This window comes from Arachis hypogaea, chromosome 11 (assembly GCF_003086295.3).
Source record: "Arachis hypogaea cultivar Tifrunner chromosome 11, arahy.Tifrunner.gnm2.J5K5, whole genome shotgun sequence".
Lineage (NCBI taxonomy): Eukaryota > Viridiplantae > Streptophyta > Magnoliopsida > Fabales > Fabaceae > Arachis > Arachis hypogaea.
Window position 1 is genome coordinate 48286128 of NC_092046.1, and position 22647 is coordinate 48308774.

Here is a 22647-nt window from a genome sequence, read left to right on the forward strand (position 1 = left end):
TACTCAAAAAAAAGTAATAAGAATAATAAAGTGTAAATCTTGCACCTGAGACGAATATTGAAAAAAAAAAGCATACAATGAAAAATATTGGGATGTGCCAAACTCCCAATTCAAATGACCTTTATTGCCAAAGAACGATAATATTATTATTAATCCACCAGACCGTGCTTGTATTGAACATCAATAATATTATTATACACCTGAATATTCACACTCAATCCCCTCTCAGCCATTTCTTTCATAAGTTGGCAAAAATACCTTCAATTTCAATTCCTTGAAAACTCTAGTTGCACCTTGGAGATCACCCTTCTTGTAATACCCATCAATAATCATATTGTAGAACACAACATGGGGCATGCAACCCTTCCCCCATTTATCTACAATCAACCTTCTACCTTCCTCAACCTTTCCAAAGTCGCATAGACCCTTAACCGCCAATTTACCTAAGCCTAGTCACTAGAATACAAATTTGATTCTTTTCCTCCTTAAGAAATACATTTAGAATTATCTCTGAAATATCTGTTAATCTTTCTATACAGTACCAAATATATGCCAGAATATGAAAATCATAACAATACCTAAAAAATAAATTAAATGGAACAAAAAACAAAAAATTAAATGATTGATCATATAAGGATGCAATTGGAATAAACTCAGTATAATAAATGATTAATCTTTGAAATATAAATTAAAAAAGAAGAAGAATAAAACACAAATTTTGATCAAAATTCAACAAAACAAATGAATAGTTATAGAATTTACCTCCATTGAGAATTGGTAAAGCTCCACAAAAGAGAAAAAAGGGTCTGAATAGTAGGGGTGTAATCGGTTCGGTTCTACACTGATCTCAACCGTTCGGTTTGCTGCTGTCTGGACAACCGAACCGAACCGAACCGAACCAATAGCGGTTTGGTTCGGTCGGTTTTTTTGGTTTTTTGAAACCTAATATTCAAAATTTAAATTACCATAAAATAAGTTTAAAACCATCAATAAATTAGAATAACAAGAGTATATCGCATCCAAATTCAATACAAATTCAACTTGTCCCAACAATTAAAATAAAACAAAGACAATTAAAAATGTCTAGCAAACAACAACAACAAACAAATTTTAAAACATACTAAAAACCTAAACAGCCACTTTAAACCAAATAAAAATCAAGCAGCCACCATGCTTAATCTGAATCTACACCAGACTCATCATCATCTTTCCCGGTTCATTGGGCACCCCCAACTTCAGGCGTCCGTTCATTGGGCACCTCATTGCTTGTTGGCTGCGTATATATAGAACAATAAAAAATTAGCATTTTAACTCATCAACAGCGCCAAAAGTATTGTTTCCAGCAACAAATTTAGTATTCAAAACCACAGCAGCTCATATATATGTAGCCATATATGCAAAACAAAACCACAGCAGCTCATAAGCAATTTAACAGAATTTAAAGCCAATCAACAGAAATCTACTAAGACATAAGCAGCCCATACACAACTAGCTAGTTTATTTGTATTATTTAATACTCACTAACTGCCATACATTAACAGTTTGATCGTTTGCAATTTTCACCCAACTGTTGAAGTAGTTATATTTTTTTTTTAATACTCACTAACTGCAATACATTATTTTGAGATAATTCAACACAAATCTACTAAGACATAAGCAGCTCATAGCCTCATACACAGCTCATAAACAAAACCAAAGCAGCTCATAAACAGAACCATAAGTAATTCATTTTTAAAGCCAATCAACAGAATTTAAATAAACATACACATTCAGAGACAACTACCCATATATATTCAGAAAGACACTAAAAGGCAAAACCATTTTATTCAAAGTTTCTAACAAAGTAAACCTTTTCTTTCTCAAGCATTTCTATCCAATCAGACAGCACATGCCCTTTATAGAATATGCAAACTTGAAACTTCTAAGAAACAAGTTCGTTTTCCATGATTATAAATGTCAAAATAAACAAATGTAATAAGAGGGCAAAAGTATTACTTCCCGATGCTAATCCAATACTTATTGCAAAAACATGGTTTTTATTTCATTAATCACAAATCAATCCTTCCAATCAAAACCCTATAAATCACAAAACAGATTCCAAAAAAAAATGCATTTTCCAAACTTTTTATAATCAAAAGGAAAAAGAAGTTCAACCCTAAATCCCTAATACTGACTAATATTATTGCATAAATAAGCCCTTTTATCGCAACTCAAGCAATCCAATCAAACCCTATAAATCACAAAAACCTCAACAACCACAGAAACACTCTTTCAACCCAGAATTACATATCTGAACCAAAAACAATTAAAAGAAAAACATATCTAACCTCCGAAGAAGATTTTGTTCGGTTGCTTTTTGCAGGAGAGGGCTCGGTGAGACGGTGACTGGAGTACTACTCGAGTTGGACTGCTCGGCCACTGGCGTCTTGCTCGGTGACAGACTGCTGCTCGGCGACGGATTGAATTGGAGTGCTGCTCGGCTTTGGCTTTGTTGCGACGGCGACCCTGCGACGGCGATGAAGCGACGGCGACCCTGGAACCGTGGAAGAATGGGAGATAGAAGTGTGGGTGACTGGGTTTAGGGTTCGCGTAAAAGGAGAAGAAGAAAGCTAGGGTTGTGCCGGCCCTGCGACGGCAACCCTGTGACGGCGATGAAGCGGCGGTGACCCTGGAACCGTGGAAGAATGGGAGATAGAAGTGTGGGTGACTGGGTTTAGGTCGCGTGAAAGGAGAAGAAGAAAGCTAGGGTTGTGCCATTGTGGGCTTGTGGCTGCAGTGCTTGGCCCTTTTATACCTAGGTTAAAGGGTAACTTAGTAAAAACACACACTACTAAACTCTCATTCTTCGGTTCGGTACGGTTCGGTTCTTTTTCTGCAAAGGCAACCGAAAACCGAACCGAACCGATCGATTTAGTTCCAAAAAAACCAAAAAAATTGGTTTTTCAGTTTTTTTGGTTGTTGTAAAATTCGGTTCGGTTCTGTGATAATTTTCGGTCCGGTTCGATAACTTACACCCCTACTGAATAGTTATAGAATTTACCTCCATTGAGAATTGGTAAAGCTCCACAAAAGAGAAAAAAAGGGTCTGAAGAAATTTGTAGTGATTAGGATTTTATGATTATTATTGATTATTGATTTGATTTTGATTGATGGGTTTCTTTACCAAATATGTGTGTGTAAAATGAGGAATTTTGATTTTTGACAAGAAACCCCCACTAAGGCCCTAAAGCAACTGCATTGTCAGTCTAATTTCTACCATAGTGTCATGGTTTGCCGATTGTCGTGCCCACCCATTAGGTTATAAGCCCGAGTCATATGAAAAACGATGAAACTCTCGATTACAGAATCTTATAACAATTTTCTTTACTAGCATATGAAGGGTTCTGAGAAACAGATTGAGAAATACAATTTTCTTAAGTTTTTTATTTTGTCAAAATTAATAATAACTAATATAAAATCACATAAATCAAACCAAATTACGTTAATTACAAAAATCATAACAATGCTATAATAATTAAAATTACAGAAATCACAAGGAGGGAGTTACCAGAAGGAAGAGGCTAGCGACGCTCTCTGGAACGAGGAAGATGACGACGCTCTCTGACGCAACGACGTTCTTCTCGGCTAGGTGAGGCGCGCGACGAATGCTGCGTTGACCTTGGCAGGGCGCCGTGGAGAAAGCTTCTTCGTCTTCTTTACCGGAGAGAAGAGACGAGTTTAAAGAGAAGAGAGGGAGACACTAACACAGAGAAAAGATATGAAGGTTGGGTGAGAAACTCAAGAAAACAAAGAACAAGTGATATTTTTTAATATTTTAAAAAAAAAAAATTTGTTATGAATGATTAATTAGGGTTCATAGAGGATGTCAATAAGATTGAAATAATCTCTTTTAGTAGAGATAAATAATTAAATGTGTTTTTTTAATTATTTAAATTTTTAAAACTGTAAAATTAAATAATTTGATTAATTTAGAAGAATAATTTTTGTCTAAAATATAAAAAAAATATTTAAGTCTTTTAAAAAATTAAATAAATTTTTTTTATTAAATTATAAAGATATTTTAATAAAAGTAGTGATATATATATGTTTTAAAAAAAATTAGGTGTTGATATGAAAAATAAATTTTATATAACTTATTGTTATTTGTTTATATTTTAAATGTATCAATATGTATAAATTTATTTTCATACGAAACAAACAACTGGTGTCATTTCTGTCAAATCTGTCACAATACATATTTGTTAGTTGAAGACTTGTAGAAATTACGCATAAACCATCTTCGCGTGATGTGTTCTCCATCATCGCCCATAATACAATTGTGTACTTAAAACAAAAAATGTTCAAATTTTTATGAAAACGTATCACGTTTGTTTCGTATCTCCTATTATAGTATAGGAAATATTTTAAGTGCATCGGAAGTACCGGTGTACCATTTATTTTAACCGTTGATCTAAATTATAAAAAATATATATAATATATATTAATTAAAATCAACGGTTAAAATAACTAGTGCATCGGTACTCTCCGATGCACTTAAAATATTTCCTATAGTATAAACACAATATATATGTAAATATCTATCTCCTTCTCACAGTTAAACGAGATGTCTAATTTAACTTAAGACAAACGTATAAATATTTTCACCTCTATATATATTAGTAATTATTATATCTATTTCATTTATTTAAAAACTCCACATAAAAGATATAAAAATGTAGAAAAATCATTTCTCAATTAACACTAATATTATTCCAAGTGGTACATTCATATCCGTCAACGAAAAGTAGTGACAGCAGATGATTTTAGTCCGTCTAAATACACAGAAAACCCCAGTTTAGTTCCCACCTCATTTGGCGGGTCCGCCATGTCAATTCATTAATCAAAGTTCCATAAACAAACATTATTCATTACTACATCCTTCTACAGCACCCTAATATGATCTTGTATAGTATATCACAGTTATATTAGTCAACAATGTTATTGACGTAAATCAAACTATTATCAATATCAATATACCCTTGCAAAATACCAAAACATCTATCTACAAATTTTAAATTTTGTTCCTAATATTTTACATAAAATTAATATTTAAACATAATTTTAACACAAATAAAAAATATTAAAAATAAAAAATATAGGATAAAATATACTTTTTATCTCTAATGTTTCTAAATTTTTTTAAAATTTAGTTACATTTCATTTTGTTCTTAACATTTTCGATTTGTATCAAAATTATTTCTAAATGTTATTCTATGTAAAATTTTAGAGACAAAATAAAAAATTTTTAGGAATAGTTTTGAGACAAATCAAAAACATCAACGACAAAATTAAATGAATAAAAAATATTAGAGACTTTATTGAATAAAATTAAATTTAAAGATAAAAATATACTTTATCCAAAAATATATTTTACCCTACCAAAAAAGAATTCAAAAAAAAAATTGTCTTAATCGTAGTTCTATTGCAAGTCCGAACTAAGAACATATTCGTAATTACATCATGTTCTCCACATCATTAGCTTCTTCTATAATTATATATCTTTAGCAGAAGAAGCAAATCAAAGCTATAAACATTATATGAAAAAAGAGATAGAGATAGAGAAAGAGAATTTGTAACAAGATGGGAATAATCGGGTGCAACGTTGACGGGTACATGGACGATGACAAGTTCAGCAAGCCAATGCCATGGATTGGAATATACATAGCAGCAGCATCCCTTGCTTGCCTCATAGCAGTAACCGCCGATCTCGTGCTCGGGTTTCGCGGCCGCAAGCTGTGGTTCCCCTGCAAATATTTCTGCCTCAATGCCACCACCTTGACTCTCATTGGCGTTGCGCTGAAGCTTTCCGTGGATCTCAACACTTCCATGCCTCAGCGCTCTGACCAGCTAGCAAAACTCACCAGCAGTGCATTCACCTGCACAATCATGGGTAATATTGTAATATTACTGATTAGCAAGTTAGTTAAGGTAGTTACAAATTCTGTTACTGCTACACTAACAAATTTGGACCAATATTTTGCTGTATTTGTTATAACGTCTGCTAATTTATTAGGAGGTGAATACTCACATGCATTTGTTTTTAAGTGAAGTTGATAGTCAAGAATTATTAGATAATTTGACATATTTAACTAAATTCATCTAACGGTTTTCGATTATCAATTTCATATAAAGATAACTGCACGCGAGTTTTCACCTTATTAGAAATTAGATTGCGCACATTTTATTTCAAGACAAAAGTAATATGGCCAATATTTTTCTTTTATTTGTCTTGTATATAAATCAACATTACTTAATTTTCTATTCTTTTACTAAAAATATTTGAAACATAATATAACAAGCCTGAAAATGAAACTGAAATAAAGTTGAAATGCAACCAAATGCTAGATACAGAAAGTTGTTAGGCAGTTTTTAATTTGTATAATTGGTAGGTTTGATAGAATTAATTCACGGCTAGTTATTTATCCCTCACTCATTGTATAGATATATATAGTGTATATTTATAGTGTAGAAGCATGATGCATTGATGCTTCATCCATTCAATTCAGAATTTCATCATCCAAATCTCTCTCTAATTCTCTGTCTTTATTTTCCTGTCTTTTTTTCAATCTGCTTAAACTTTATCATCAGCTTTAGTTCTCTTTCTCCTCTCTTCTTTCGATTGCTTACTACACAAATCTGATATCATTTTACAATATTGGTCATTTAACATTTTTTAATAAGCAAGTTAGAGTAGCTAAATTCTGCTACTCCTAATTATGAAAATCAGTTGTTTACACATTTGTTTTCACCAAAAAAAGTTGTCGCACATTTGCACTCTTCTACTCTTGTATAAAAAAAACAAAAAATAAAGTAAAATAAAAGACACTAAATTTAATTACTGAAACATAAAGTGGGTAACAAATTTCTCCCTAAATTCTTCATGAGATCATTCTGTTAAATTTAGGAAATAAATTTCTACTGGATTTGTTTTTTGCATAAATATGGGGGATCAATTTTTTTTTCTTTTCCAAATTCAAGAAGATATAATGGAGATTTTCTTGGATTAATATGGATTTCTTAAGTGCGGACGGACATTTTGTTGAGTTGTAATGTCTATATTTTAAACACATTTTAGATTCGACATTCTCGCAACACGCGAATTATGATAAAAAAAAATAAAAAATACTTCTCCAAAAATATATACACACTTAAATATCATCATATATCAGCGTGTTCAATACTATTCTTGGTCTATGCTCTTAAAATGAGTTTATAAATAGTATATATTATCATTTATTAATAAAAAAATTATTTTATATGATTTATATAATTAAAAATATTAAAAATATCTAAAAATTTATTTTGTATTTTAATATTAAATTAATATTGTTACAATTTATCTAAAAGTTACTATATATATATATATACCGTATCCTATAAGGCTGTAAGTGTTGGTGCTTCGTAGATATAGATTAATGATAATTCCCATTTCCATCTCTTTAATAGGTAACTCCATGCCTTCTCTTGGTGTGACGGACAAGAAAGAGACGATGATGAATGTTGTGGCCATGGGAATACTTGTGATCACCATGATTGCGAACATCTGCATCCAATTTGCTACTGGTGTTATCTATGTATTCTGGGCAGAACATGTTGTCATCATACTTCTAATGCTCATTCTCTTGATGACAATGTTCTCCTTAGACATAGCAATTCCCAAGATGAAGCATTACTTGGAGCTGAAGTACGAAACAAACGAGGCAATGCTTAAAGAAAGCTTAAGCCGAATGGAGGAGGAAGACACTGGACAACTCATCAACAATCTTAGAGATGAATTGATGAGGGTTTGGATGATGGCACACACTAGTAGCCCCCAATTTGTTCTTGGAAGGTCAGTAACATGCACTGCATCCGGTGCGTTCTGTCTTCTAAGTACATTGGCATTAGCCGAGGCAATGCTTCGGTCTTACTTGATGCCTTGGTCCTTAAGATTCTGCTCCGGCGACAGCGATTACAAATGGTCTACCACATTGATTCTCATAGTTCAAGTTGCTGCAGTGGCAGTTGGTACTATTGCCCCTGCATTCAGATGGTTCACTGCCATAAGTTATAGGTGGCCAAATGTGAGACATAAGAACAGCAAGAGAAGATTGCAAGTAGAAGGGTATTGGATTGATAGACTAGAACTAATGAAAGAAAGGCCTCTTGGTTATCGAATTCAGAATAGGCAGTTTAGAAAGATAGCCCATGATGCAAAACTGCTTCTACTTAATCTCTTCATTAAAATGCAGGTGGGGATTGTGTTGTTGAGCAAAGCAACACAATTCATTTCAATATCTCTCATGTGCTTGGTTTTGGAGTGTTACGTGCGGTGCAAGAGATTGAAATCCAACTTTAATAACAACGTCTCAAGCATTAGCTCAGGGGCAGAGTCAAAGCCGGATCTAAAGCGTTTCGTTCTTCATCTTGAAGGCGAGGAAGAGCTAGTTGAAGTGATGATGAGAAACAACCGTGACGCGACTAATCATTGGTTTCATGTAGGAGAGAAGAATGAGCCAAAACAAATCATTGAGCTAATACAAGATAAATGCTCTGTCTTGCACGGGTTTAAAGGGGTAGCAACATTTGATAGTGACCAAGTTCTATCTTTGCATCCTGTGGAAGCCCTATATGGTTGGTCACTTCCTTTAGTAACACTAACTAGCATAATAGTTGCAATTCCAAACATCAATAGGCTCAAAGTGAAAAACTTGATAGGAGCTCTAAATGAAGGGCTCCTCTATGTGAAGTTCATAGAAAACAATATGGACAAAGAAGGAAAATTAAGTAAAGTGAGAATGGCAGCAGATATTGTGTGGCTTGGAGTTGATTTATATGATAAGTGGTTAGATGTGGATCTTTATAAGCTCTCCCTTCAAGGAAAGAGTCCCAAAGAGACAATAGAGACACTAGCTGAGGCTGCTAAAATCAGGTATGACAAATTCAAAGCAAAATATAGACACATATGCAATAGGGTAGCACCTTCATCATGGCCCATCAAGATATTGGCATCTAACTCCATGTACAGAATAAGCCAAACTTCTCTCTTAAACAATGAAATCATGAGCTCAGAGAGGTTGTTTGAAGCATTAACAGAAATGATATGTGATATATTGGGTGCATGTCTCACAAACTTGCCCCATGTTATATCCACAAAGTGCTTGAACAGTGCCATTGAAGAAAGAGAGGAGAGTGTGAGATATGCGGTTTGCATGCTTGGTCAAACCCACAGGATAATAGAGATGCTAGAGAAGAGGACATTTCCAAGCTTGGATTTGAGCAAAGGGACAAACATTGAAGATTGGCGATTGATGCATAAAATAGAGGCACTAGATATTGACTAAACTATTTTTTTGTAAATATTTTCCTTTTCATCTTACATGGTTTCACTTTCTATCTTTTATTTTGTAAGAATGAAACTTATCTATCCATATTCAGCCCTCCATTATAGAGTATCCCTTCTTTTTTATTTTTCTTTGCCCCTTTTTATCTACAAGTGGAGTGAATGTAAAGTTATTTAATTTTGTATATTTAACAACTTATTGGATGTTAGTGTAACTAATTTTTACAGCAACAATACATAGAAATTTACTATTTACATTTTTATTTTTTTATCCTTATATTAGTGTGTTCTAGTGTGGGTAGGGAACTTTCGTGTGGTCTTCACGAGAGAGGAAGTCACATGTGTATATGGTGTTGACCTATTAAGTCCAGTTTTTTTTGGATTCCTCGTGGTATTTTCTAATTCGATAGGTCAAAAATTAATCTATCACGAATTTAAATTTTATTTAAGGGTCTACCACTAATCAATAAATTGTTATATACATAATTCAAACTTTCAATATTTATTTAAGTAGAAGAGTGAGCTGACCGCTGAACCAATTTAAGTTAGTTCTATTAAGTCAAGTTTGACCTGTTTAATCTCTAGTTAATGTTATTAACGTGGAGTTTAGCCATAAATTTCAGTGCAATAAGTTTTTGAGCTTTCTAACAAAACTTTGGGCTTATGTTCAAAAAGAAAATAAAAACAAAAACTGGAGATTAAATTCATTCAAGTCCAACAGTCAAGCCCAATTTTTCGGACAAAAAATCTCACCCAAACCCGTAGTTAAGATTCCGGATATCTGAGGAGTAAACATCCAATTCGGTCCTTGTTCATTTTTACTAAGAACAAAGTGATCTTTGTCTAAAAAAAAGGGACACTTCGATTCTCAACCTTTTTATTTTGGGACAATACGGTCCTTCTGTTAAAAAACTTATTAAATAATAATAAAAATTAGTTTTATAGATGTTTTATTTGTATTCTGTGGGGGGTTTTAAACCTCCACAAACTATTAATAACTTTGTTTTTAAAAAAATTCCTTCATCAATAGTGGTTAAGTGAAGAAAAACCATTGATAAAAATGATGCCACAAAAAAAAAGTAATTATAGTACAATACCTTTTAAAGGAAAAAAATAACATCGAATAAAAAATGAAAGAAGAGAACTTTAATGTTGATAATATTGGTATTGGTGATGATAACGGTAGAGGAGATAATGATGATGATAAAGTATGATTACCCAATAAAAATAATAGAGGTAGGAGTGATAATAATGAGAATGAAAAAGATAATGGTAGTAGTGGTAGTAATTGGTTATATTGTTGAAAAGATTTTTATGGGGGTTTAAAACCGCCACAAAATATAAATAAAACCCCCTACAAAACTAATTTTTATTATTATTTAATAAATTTTTTAATAGAGGGACCGTATTGTCCCAAAATAAAAAGGTTGAGGGTCGAAGTGTCCCTTTTTTTTTGGATAGGGATCGCTTTGTCCTTCGTAAAAATAGACAAGGACCGGATTAGGTCTTTACTCGATATCTGAATATGCAATAGCTTTTTTGGTTTTCTTGATAAAGACGTCTAAAACATATTTTTTTAAAGATATTTTTAAATAATTAAAATTTAATATATATAAACGATTAAACTGTGTTATTTTAATTAAAATTAAATCAGACAAATTAATTTAACTGAAAAAATAGTGAATTAAATCTTAAAATAGTCTAAATTAATATTATTTTTTATAGAAAATGACTACAATATTTTTATTATAAAAAATAATTAAAATATTTTTATTATATATATTAATTTTGAGAATCTTAAATTCTAGCCCTTTATCTTTCTGTCGTCATAAGGTTAGGATTTAAAATTTTTAAAATTATATATATATATATATATATATATATATATATATATATATATTAGGGATATTTTAGTTATTTTTATAATAAGGATATTGTAGTTATTTTTTATAAAAATATTAATTTAGACAGGTTCAAAATTTAATTTATTAGTTTTTCGGCTAAATTGATTTGTTCGATCTAATTTTAATAAAAATAGCACAATTTAATCGATTTATATGTGTTAAATTTTAATTATTAAAAGACATTTTAAAAAAAAGACGTTTTTGATATTTTTATCTGAGTGGCTCCCTTTTCCAAATACTGTTGAAGTTTGGTGTCTCCAACTATATCAAACAAATAAACAAAATTATGTTTAATTATTATTTTAAGGGTTAAGTATTTTTTCGTCCTTAAGGTATAAGGCTAAAATCAAAATCGTCCCAACCTTATTTTGTTATTAAAATGATCCTGAACGTTACAAAACGTTATAAAATCGTCATTTTCTACTTTAATATTATTTTTTAACCAAATTACCCTTAATAATTAATATAAATAATAAAAATAATATTAAAAAATAAAAACAAACCCTTCCATCCCCTTCCCAATCCCTCAAAGCTTGTGGATATGTATGCCAAGTGAAGTGACCTTAATGCGGCCAAAGGTGTGTTCTTTGGGATGTGGAGGAAAGATGTGATTTTTTGGACTTCTATTATTGTCGACAGTGCATAACATAGGAAAACTGAGGAAGCATTGGCTTTGTATGACAACATGGTTTCAGCTGGTGTTAAGCCGAATGAGGTGACATTTGTTGGATTGATTTATGCCTGTAGTCACGCTAGTTTGGTTGGCAAGGGCCGCAAATTGTTCAGGTCTATAGTTGAGGATCACAGAATTAGGCTTTCCCTGCAACATTATACATGTTTGCTTGATCTTTTGAGTCGATCAGGTCAACTTGAAGAGGCTGAGAATCTTGTACGGCGATGCTAATTACCCCTGATGAACCTATTTGGGCTGCTTTACTGAGTGCTTGTAAGCACCATGGTAATGCCAAGATGGCGATTAGGATTGCTGATCATCTATTGAGCTTAAAACCTGAAGAGCCTTTCTCTTATATGTTGGGGCTGGTATGTAGGAAAATGTTTCAAAGGTGAGGAAGATGATGATGGTAATGGAAGTTAAGAAACAACCTAGGGTATAGCTACATTGAATTGGGAAAGGAGAGTTATGTGTTTTATGCTAGAGAGACGTCTCATCCGATGAGAAAGGGATGGGGAGAGAAGAAAGGGAAGAGATACGGGAGTGGGGCCGGGTGCAGGTGAAGGGGAGAAGGGTTTGTTTTTATTTTTTAATATTATTTTTATTATTTATATTAATTATTAAGGATAATTTAATAAAAAAATAAAATTAAAGTAGAAAAGGACGATTTTATAACGTTTTGTAATGTTGATAATGATTTTAATAACAAAAAAAGGTCGGAAACGATTTTAATTTTGGCCTCATATCTTAGGGACGAAAAAAGTACTTAACCCTTATTTTAAAAACAAAAACTCTTTGTGGCTAGAAAATTTTAGCAATTTTGAACCCCATTTGATTAACAGAAATATCAAATTATTTTTAATAAATAAATTGTACTCATTTATATATGCGAAATTTGGATAAATGTAAATAAAATCTGTATTAACTAATGCAAATTATGATAATAGAAGTGCAATGATAATGACAACGACAATCACAAGAACAATAATGAAAGAAAAAATGAATAAAAAAGGGAGAAAAAAAACAGCTTATTATTCAAATGTGTTAAAAATTATCTTAACTTTTGATAAAAGCTGCTCATCAATATTATAGAGAAATTGAAAAAAAACATCGAAAATTATTTTTGATTAAATCAAAATATTTTCTAAATGCACCAAAATTAGAAATATAAATAGATTCAACGAAAAAAATTTAAAAGTCCTACATTACATTTAAATTCAAACCTTTAACTATAAATACTAATTTTTACAAACAAAAACGAAATTATTCAATTACAGTAGCATCAAATACTAACGAACTGCATTATCAAGGTTTGAACCATATCTCATCCACTTGATTCATTTCAAAATAATAATCCAATTCATTTTAGTTCAACTGACAATGTGAACTTACATCATTCATTGTCTTCGAAAACAAAATATCTGTTCAAATCTGATATCACAACTTAATTTTAAAAAAAAAAATTAATCCCAATTTTCAAATGAGATCAAAGAGCATTGATCGTGAACGAAGAGACGTAGAGAATGAAGAGAACACATAAAAAAAAGAGAATACAGAAGATACAGAAAGAAGAAAATATAAAAAAGAAAGAGAACGCAGAAAACGCTGAAAATTTGAAGAAAAAAATACGAAATCCATATAAAAAAACGTTATATATAATCATGCGTTAAATAAAAAAATTGTTAAAAATAATAGCGTATAAAGCTAAATTAAATTATAATAATTTAATTAGACTTAATTGATAAAATGACTTGAGCTTTATTGTCCTCTAAAATAAAAGTTAATAGTGAAATTCATCCTTGAAAGATCACTTATTCTTCAAATTAGTCCTCAAAATATTTTTTTTAGTCATATTAGTCCTTAAAGGATAAAGCGTAATTCAAATTGGTCCTTACATTAGTTAGATGATAACGGCATGATGACGTGCAGTGACACCTAGCATGCCACGTGTTACTTGACGTGTAAAAAAGTTATTTATAATCAAAATAGTCCCTGAAAGTTTAGATGTAAGTCATTTTCATCCTTAAAATTTTAAAAATTAATCAAATTAGTCCTTATATAAATTTCTTTTAATTTTTCTTCATAATATTAAATTTGAAGTATTTTTTGATAGTACTAATTTTAATATTATTTTTTAGACCTTAATAAATAAATTTTTCATTACATAAAATAATAAAAATAATTAAATTATTATAAAGTTATTTTGTCATTTGTATTTTAAATTTTATATTTTCAAATTATAATTTTTTTATAGTAACATTTTTTATTTAAACAATTTTATCAAATTATTGTTGATTATATATTTAAAAATTTAATATTTTAAATTTATAATTTTTTTAAAATAACTACTATATTTATTTAGTGAGATATAAAAAATTAAAATATTTAAAATAACTACTATATTTATTTAGAAAAATTTAAAATAGGGTAAAAAACAAATATATGCCAAGGGAAGTTCAAAATTACGTATATCAGCCAAACGAGATTCTCATTCATCAATCAACCAAAGCATACTTTTATGTAATTCGAATCAACAAAATTCGAATTAGGTTTCTACATAATTTGAATTGATATAGCTCGAATTATTACCAAGCATTATGCCAAAGTAGTTCGAATCAAGCTGCATCGAATTAGGGAAGCATAGTTCGAATTAACTCAATTCGAATTACAAAGATCACGTGATTAAGGAGGAAGTTCGAATCTTCTTGATTCGAATTACTCTAGTTTAGTAATTAGGGCTAATTCGAAATGACTTGATTCGAATTACATATATATAGTGCGAATGAGGATGATTCGAATTACTGTGAAGCAGAGCTCTATATATATAATGTGAACGTGAGTTGCTCTCAATAGAGGGGTCAGATGGCTAGTGAGGATAGTTTTCTAGTGTTGGTTCACCATAGAGGATCGATTAAGAGAAAAACTCGATCCGGTGTGAAGTTCACCGATAAGGATCCTCTCTGTATTATTGTGAGGCCGACGATGAGCTATGATGACCTTGTTAGCTCTGTACTGCTGAAACTTGGTCTAGAAGGTGTGAAAAGGGTTAAGAAGTTTTTCTATCGCATTCCAACCACCGTGCTCCAAGATACCGTGAAGTATGATTGTTTCACGATCGGGAGTGATGAGGACTTGCAGGTCATGTTTCATTGTCGCCGGCAGTTTTCCGAGGTGAGGACACCAGAGCTGTTGGCAAAGTTGGTTGATGTGGTATCCAGCTCGGGGGTTCGAACCGGAATACGCACACTTTAGCCACGGTGGCCGGTTCTAGCTCGAGACCTGCCGTTGCTTCTTCCTCCGTCCCTGCGTATGAGCCACCGATCCAGCCTGTGGCCTCCTCTTCGTTCGCTGTTGATCTCAGCGGCAATGTTGGCGACGAGGTTGGTACAGGGGAACATCTTCCGACCTCAGTACAGTGTGCTACACCGGCTAGTGTTGGAGACGGATTGTTTGATGATCCAGATGACGATGATGTTGAGCCGGATACGATTGCTGATGACAGTGGCGATGATCTCGGAGCGAGTGACCCGAGAGGGGCTGCAGGTGGATCTAGCTCTGGCACACAGCAGTACCCACCCTATTTTTCATCATTGGATCTGGATGCCATGAGGCAGGATGGGCTTCCTGGGTAGCCTGCTGGATTTGACACTTGAGATGCGGAAGGGACTGCTGGTATGACAGAGTTCCAGGTTGGTCAGCAATTTCATGATAAAGATGAGGCCCTGTTGAGTGTGAAGACTTACAGCATCCGCCGAGGGGTACATTACAAGGTAGTTGAGTCTGACTATCGCCGGTATGTGGGAAAGTGTTCTGAGTTTGGGAATGGGTGCACATGGTTGATTCGGTTGAAACTCCGGCAGCGCAAGGGTATTTGGGAAGTCAAACGGTACAACGGACTGCATACGTGTCTCGCCACCTCTATCTCCAGCAACCATAGGAGTTTGGATTATCATGTGATAGCGACATTCATTATGCAAATGGTTAGGGCTGATGCATCTGTCAACATCAAGGTGCTCCTAAATGCCACGGCCGCACACTTTGGGTTCAGGCCGACGTATAGGAGGGTCTGGCTGGCGAAGCAGAAGGATGTTGCCGTCATCTATGGTGACTGGGATGAGTCATACAACGAGCTCCCTAGGTGGGTGTTAGGAGTCCAGTTGACCATGCCTGGTACTGTAGCAGTCCTTAGGACTAGCCCTGTTCGAGTTGGGGGACAGCTGGACGAGTCTCAAGCTTATTTTCATAGGCTGTTCTGGACGTTCCCACCTTGTATCGAGGCATTCCGTCATTGCAAGCCGTTGGTGAGTATTGACGGAACCCATCTATATGGCAAGTATGGGGGAACATTGCTTGTCGCGATTGCACAGGACGGGAACTCCAACATACTCCCTGTGGCATTTGCACTAGTCGAGGGTGAGAATGCTGAGTCGTGGTCCTTCTTTTTCTCCCACCTCTGTCAGCACGTGACACCGCAGCCAGGTCTGCTAGTTATTTCGGACAGGCATAATGGCATCAAGGCCGTGCTTGAGGCTCCTGATGGGGGATGGCTACCTCCGGCTGCATACCGGGCATTCTGCATTCGACACGTAGCAGCAAATTTCGCCCTCACCTTCAAGGGCAAAGACGCTCGGAGGCTTCTTGTGAACGGCGCATATGCCAAGACCGAAGTGGGGTTCGATTACTGGTTTGACATTCTGCGCTCTGAGAATCCGGCGATGTGTGACTGGGCGAACCGGATTGAGTATTCGTTGTGGACACAGTATTGTGATGAGGGGCGCAGATTCGGGCACATGACGACTAATATCTCTGAGTGTGTGAACTCAATCCTGAAGGGGGTCAGGAACCTCCCTGTGTGCTCGCTGGTGAAGGCCACATATGGAAGGTTGGCTAAACTATTTGTCCGCAAGGGGAGGGAGGCCGAGGCCCAGCTGGGTACCGGACAACAATTCAGTCAACACCTGGTCAAGTGTATCGAGGCCAATCTGAAGACGGCTAGGTGCTTCACCGTGACTGTATATGACAGGGATAACTCGGAGTACACCGTGGCAGAGACGACTCCGACTGGTTCGTTCTCACTGGGTAGCTACAGGGTCTCACTAGGTTCTCAGACATGTGATTGTGGATACTTCCAGGCACTTCATTTCCCGTGTTCGCACGCATTGGCATGCTGTGCCTACTCACGGGTTACTTGGCAGCCATACGTCCACCAGGTGTATCGCCTTAGTTCGGTTTTCAGTGTGTATCGGATGGGATTCACACATCCCATTCCGGAGGGTTTCTGGCCACCATATGATGGGCCAACCGTTATACCGGACCCAAACAAGAGGCGTGCGAGGGAGGGTCATCCGAGGTCCACCCGGATACGGACCAATATGGATGAGGCAGATCCGAACCGGCCCAAGAGATGTGGCCTCTGTAGGCAACCCGGACACACTCGTCGGAGTTGTCCACAGGCCGGAGGACCCAGCCATACATGGTGAAATGAATAGGAATGTCTGGTTTTGTGTTCTTATTTGTATTAGTTTGATCAGCTGTACTTTTTTTTTAGAAAACGATGTTCTAGGTTTGGTAAGTAGTCGGTGTTCAGTGCTGAAAAATTGTTGTCGTACAAGACACATATGTTAAATGTCTTACTAATTATGGAAATAAGTAACATAAGCAAAGTACACAAATTTTCATAGTGATTGATACAAAATAACGCAATATGAAACACACTGCTGCATGAACTGATGAACTAACGAAATAAAATATAACACCATTAATGAAAAAGATATAACATACAACACTGATAAGGAAATAACATACACCACGATACACATATCATCTAAAGAGGTGCGACCCCGTGAAGCAACGACGTGGAACCCGTGTCCTATGACCTCTCCGGATAAGCGGCTCCTCATCCTCGATCTCGTCCTCCGGGGGTGGCTGTGCAGGCGTCCTAGGCTGGACATGTACGGGTCTGGATGAGGACGGCCTGACAACTGAATGTGACCTAGCAGTATGTGCGGATGGTGGGGTCCCACCCAAGGCGAAAGTATGAACAGGAGCCACGGAGGGAGGCTTATTCAGATCGACATTTAACGGTGCCTGTGTCCCCGTCGTCTGACCCCGTCGACGGGCAGCCTCATCCTCCTCCATGATGATTATGATCTTATCTAGGAAATGTGATCCACCGAAATCTGCATCAATCCCATCACCGGCAAGAAAGTCTGAAAACATGGATCTCGGACTCACTCATGGCGTACTCTCCTGAAGTGTCTGGTCGTCACCGGGCACGCCAATGAAGTAATCTCCGAGCGGCCCCACTCCAAGCCCAGCGTCAGCATGGCTCGATGGATCTCCCAGACCGGATCCATACCACTCTCCACCATGTCCGCCATGAGCGGGCCTAACACCCCCCACTGGAGCACCTCCTCCAGCGGCATCCTCACCACGATTAGGCGGATCCTGCCTAGGAGCAGCCCCCTCCTCCTGCTCCCACGCCCTCGTCGTTGACCACCGCCCCTACCGGCCTCATCACCCTCCTCCATAGCCTGGTCCAGCCACCTCCACTCACGCTGGCTACGGCGTGTCTCGACTCGAGCTCTCCTCTCAACCCGACGCTTGTCTGGAACGTCGTCAACTCGGTCCATATCAAGTACTCGGCCAGCACCCCTCTGCGTCGCCTCAACCGGAATGGGAATACCTCTCGGATCTCCCAAGTACATCTCAGGTGACAAGAACCTCTTTCCGTGCTGATGCCACCAGTCCAAGAACTCATGTGAGGGTCCCGGGACAGCAACAACGTCGAACCGTAACACGTGATCCGCACGTGTCTCCCAGTGAAGATGCCAATGCTGTAAATAGGACGGGAACCAACGATCACCTCCTCTCCCGTCCTTCGACATCAAGAAGTTGATGTTCAGGGCGGGATGCCGGGAGGCTGTACGCCGCCGAACTGCGGTAACACTCTATCAACCTGATGCCACTCAACCACCGCAAAATATATCAGGGACATCACACACCGCCATAACATCGTATGACGAGGCTCCATGACCTCCGGATGGACAACCTGAAGGACGTCAGGTGTGCTATAGGGCATTCATATAAACAAAAAAAGCAAATCAAATCCATTTGATTTATTCGTTAAACCATATAAACTGAAAAAAGCACTAACTATACATAGGTGCTTAGCGTACTTACATCCCTAGCCTGTAACATGTCGATCCTCAGTCGAGCCATCTGCACCCGAGGTCCCTTCTCGCTAACCACAGGATTGTAACCTGACCACCTGCATAGGAATTTAAACATGGTAGTGCATTCATGAATGATTCTAAAAGGCATAAAATTGCATGCGAAACTGAAAATAAATAAAATAAAGATGAATAGTAGACTACAATAGTGATACCTCGAGGCAAGGGGCCAGCTAAATGCATCATACCCAGTAGGCCTAAAACCAGGAAACCGCCAAAAGATCCAAGACTAAAGTAACTGTAACGGCCCAGCTAACTTCACGACATGTCTGTTGGCCACTCGGCACATGCACCGGTACAACCATGCTAGTGCCGCCGACCCCCAACTATAGCCACCCATCTCCTCAAGCCTAGCCATGAAGGGTAGCCATCTGATGTGAATACGATTGCCGGACTTGTCGGCAAACAGCTGGGTGCCCAACAACATCATGATATAGGCACGGAAAAAGCGCCTAACCGTCTCCTCATCGGCCCCGTTGGGGCTGATAAACCCCGATTTTGTGGTTTATCTTGTGCTTATTTTGGGGGATTTTATCAACTTTTCTCACATTTATTCAATGAATTAGCATGGTTTTGTAATTCTCCCTTGAATTGTGATTAAATATGAAAACATGCTTTTTAGACCCTAAAATTGGTGATTTTAATTCACTTTGATTCCATTCGATGCCTTGATGTGTTTGTTGAGTGATTTCAGGTTCATAAGGCAAGTATTGGATGGAAGAAGTGAGAATAAAAGCATGCAAAGTGGGAGAACTCATGAAGAAATGAAGGAACCGTAAAGCTGTCAAGCCTGACCTCTTCGCACTCAAACAACCATAACTTGAGCTACAAAGGTCCAAATGAGGCGGTTCCAGTTGCGTTGGAAAGCTAACATCTGGGGCTTCAAAATGATATAAAATATGCCATATTTTTCTTCGCGTTCAGGGGCGCGCACGCGCACTTTGCGCGCACGCGCCGATGCTGTCCGTGGCCCACTTTAATGAAATCGCCCCCAGCGATTTTGCAGCTCCTTTTGGGCCCAATCCAACCCATTTCTGATGCTATTGAACCCAAGGATTGAAGAGGGAATGAACCAAGTAGTCATAGTTTTAGTTTTTCATCATGTTTTAGGGTAGAATTCTAGAGAGAGAAGCTCTCTCTTCTCTCTAGAATTTAGGGTAGTTTAGGTTTAATCAATCTCAAATTTCTCTTTTAATTCTTGTTTTGATTTCAATTCTCTTTATGTTTTATTGTTCTATTGTCTTTGATCTTGTATTTTCTCTTGTTAATTTCTTATTTTACTCTCTTTTATGTTTATGAACAATTGATGGATCTTAATTTTCTTTAATGCAATTTTATATTTGATGTTCTTTTAATTGATGATTTGAATTGTTGATTTACTTTTCTTGCAATTGGTAGTTGATAGATTTTACTATTTCTTGTCATTTATTATGCTTTCCTTTTATGCCTTCCAAGTGTTTGATAAAATGCTTGGTTGGTCTTTAGAGTAGATTTTGAGCATTCTTGACTTGGAAAGAGTAATTAGGCAATCTTGAGTCATGAAAACCCAACTCATGTTGGTGATCTAGAGTTGTTAGCTAATATTATTTCCATTGACGCTAATCTTTTGCTAATTTAATTAGTAAGTTGATTAGGACTTTTGGATTGAGATTAGCTAGTCTTGTTAGACTTTCTCTCATGGAAGATAATATGATACCTTCTTCCAATGTTGGAGATGACGTAATAAGATAAATTCTTGTTATTATTGTGGTATGATTGATTAATCTTGTTTGACTTTCTCCCTATTTGTTGGAGTTGACTAAATAAGATGAATTAATCATTTCATGACTAGGATAGAAAGCCTATATTCTCAATCCTTGCCATGAATGTCTCTCTTTATTAATTGCTTTCTTTAATTACTTGCTTGATTTACTTTCTTGTCATTTATTTTCTTGTCCTCTTATTAAACCAAACCCCCCTTGCATTTTCATAGCCAATAATTGACCACTTCATTGTAATTCCTTGTGAGACGACCCGGAGTCTAAATACTCCGGTTATTTCTTATTTGGGGTTTGTTCTTTGTGACAACTCAATATTTTTGATTGGGAGGATTGTTTGTTGGTGTAGAACTATGCTTACAATGAGAATTCATTCATTTGAGGAAATTCTATACCAACACACAAGAATTCGCTTTAATTCTATTCATGCATTAAATAATGTGCTAAAAAGGGGAGATTTGATAAACCCCGATTTTGTGGTTTATCTTGTACTTATTTTGGGGGATTTTATCAACTTTTCTCACATTTATTCAATGAAATAGCATGGTTTTGCAATTCTCCCTTGATTTATGCTTAAATGTGAAAACATGCTTTTTAGGCCTTAAAATGGCTAAATTTAACTCACTTTAATTCCATTCGATGCCTTGATATGTTTGTTGAGTGATTTCATGATCATAAGGCAAGTATTGGATGGAAGAAGTGATGAGAAAAGCATGCAAGTGGGAGAACTCATGAAGAAATGAAGGAACTGTAAAGCTGTCAAGCCCGACCTCATGGCACTCAATCGACCATAACTTGAGCTACAGAGGTCCAAATGAGGTGATTCCAGTTGTGTTGGAAAGCTAACATCTGGGGCTTCGAAATGATATAAAATTTGCTATATGTTGCCTGACGCATAGGGGCGCGCACGCGCCATGTACACGCGCGCGCCGATGGAGCACGTGGTTCACCAAATAGAAATTGTGGCCAGCGATTTTGCAGCCCATTTTGGGCCCAATCCAACCCATTTCTGATGCTATTGAACCCAAGGATTGAAGGGGGAATGTAGAGAAAGTAGTCATAGTTTAGTTTTCATCATGTTTTAGGGTAGAATTCTAGAGAGAGAAGTTCTCTCTTCTCTCTAGAATTTAGGGTAGTTTAGGTTTAATTTTCTTGAATCTCACTTTTAATTCTTGTTTTGATTTAGTTTTCTTTTTAATTTCTTGTTGTTATATCTTAATCTTCTTAGTTTCTCTTGTTCATTTCCTTTATTTTGTTACTTTTATGTTGATGAACCCTTGTTGGATTTCCATTTTCTTTTTATGCAATTTAATGTTTGATGTTTCTTTATTGTTGGTTTGAGTTGTTGATCTTGTTTCCTTGCAATTTGTAGTTGGTAGATTTATATTTCTTGCACATTTTACTATGCTTTCCATGTATGCCTTCCAAGTGTTTGATAAAATGCTTAGAAGGATGTTAGAGTAGATTTGAGCATTCTTGGCTTGGAAAGAGTAATTGGGCAATCTTGAGTCATGAAAACCCAACTCATGTTGGTGATCTAGAGTTGTTAGCTAATATTGTTTCCATTGACGCTAATTTTTTGCTAATTAAATTAGTGAGTTGATTAGGACTTATGGAATATTGTTTCCATTGACGCTAATCTTTTGCTATTTTAATTAGTAAGTCGATTAGGACTTTTGGATTGAGATTAGCTAGTCTCATTAGACTTTCTTCCAATATT

The 22647-nt window shown here is 35.9% G+C and overlaps 1 protein-coding gene across 2 annotated transcripts; it reads left to right on the forward strand.

The window, feature by feature from the left end:
* Positions 1–5534: 5534 nt before the first annotated feature.
* LOC112720820 (uncharacterized) lies at positions 5535–9593 on the forward strand. 2 transcript variants are annotated; one of them, XM_025771913.2, is made up of 2 exons: positions 5535–5929; positions 7486–9587. In XM_025771913.2, exons 1-2 carry the CDS (start codon positions 5620–5622, stop codon positions 9360–9362), a joined length of 2187 nt encoding a protein of 728 aa, XP_025627698.1. In that variant the 5' UTR covers positions 5535–5619; the 3' UTR covers positions 9363–9587. The 2 variants fall into 2 exon arrangements, with proteins under 2 accessions (XP_025627698.1, XP_072062915.1); XM_072206814.1 differs by having other exon boundaries at positions 5786–5967; positions 7486–9593.
* Positions 9594–22647: the final 13054 nt, after the last annotated feature.

Excerpts from the sequence above, each read along its gene's own strand:
- LOC112720820 (XM_025771913.2), top strand. The coding sequence starts at position 5,620 with ATGGGAATAATCGGGTGCAACGTTGACGGGTACATGGACGATGACAAG. Across the intron at positions 5,930-7,485 it reads ATTCACCTGCACAATCATGG|GTAACTCCATGCCTTCTCTT; the intron begins GTAATATTGTAA and ends TCTCTTTAATAG.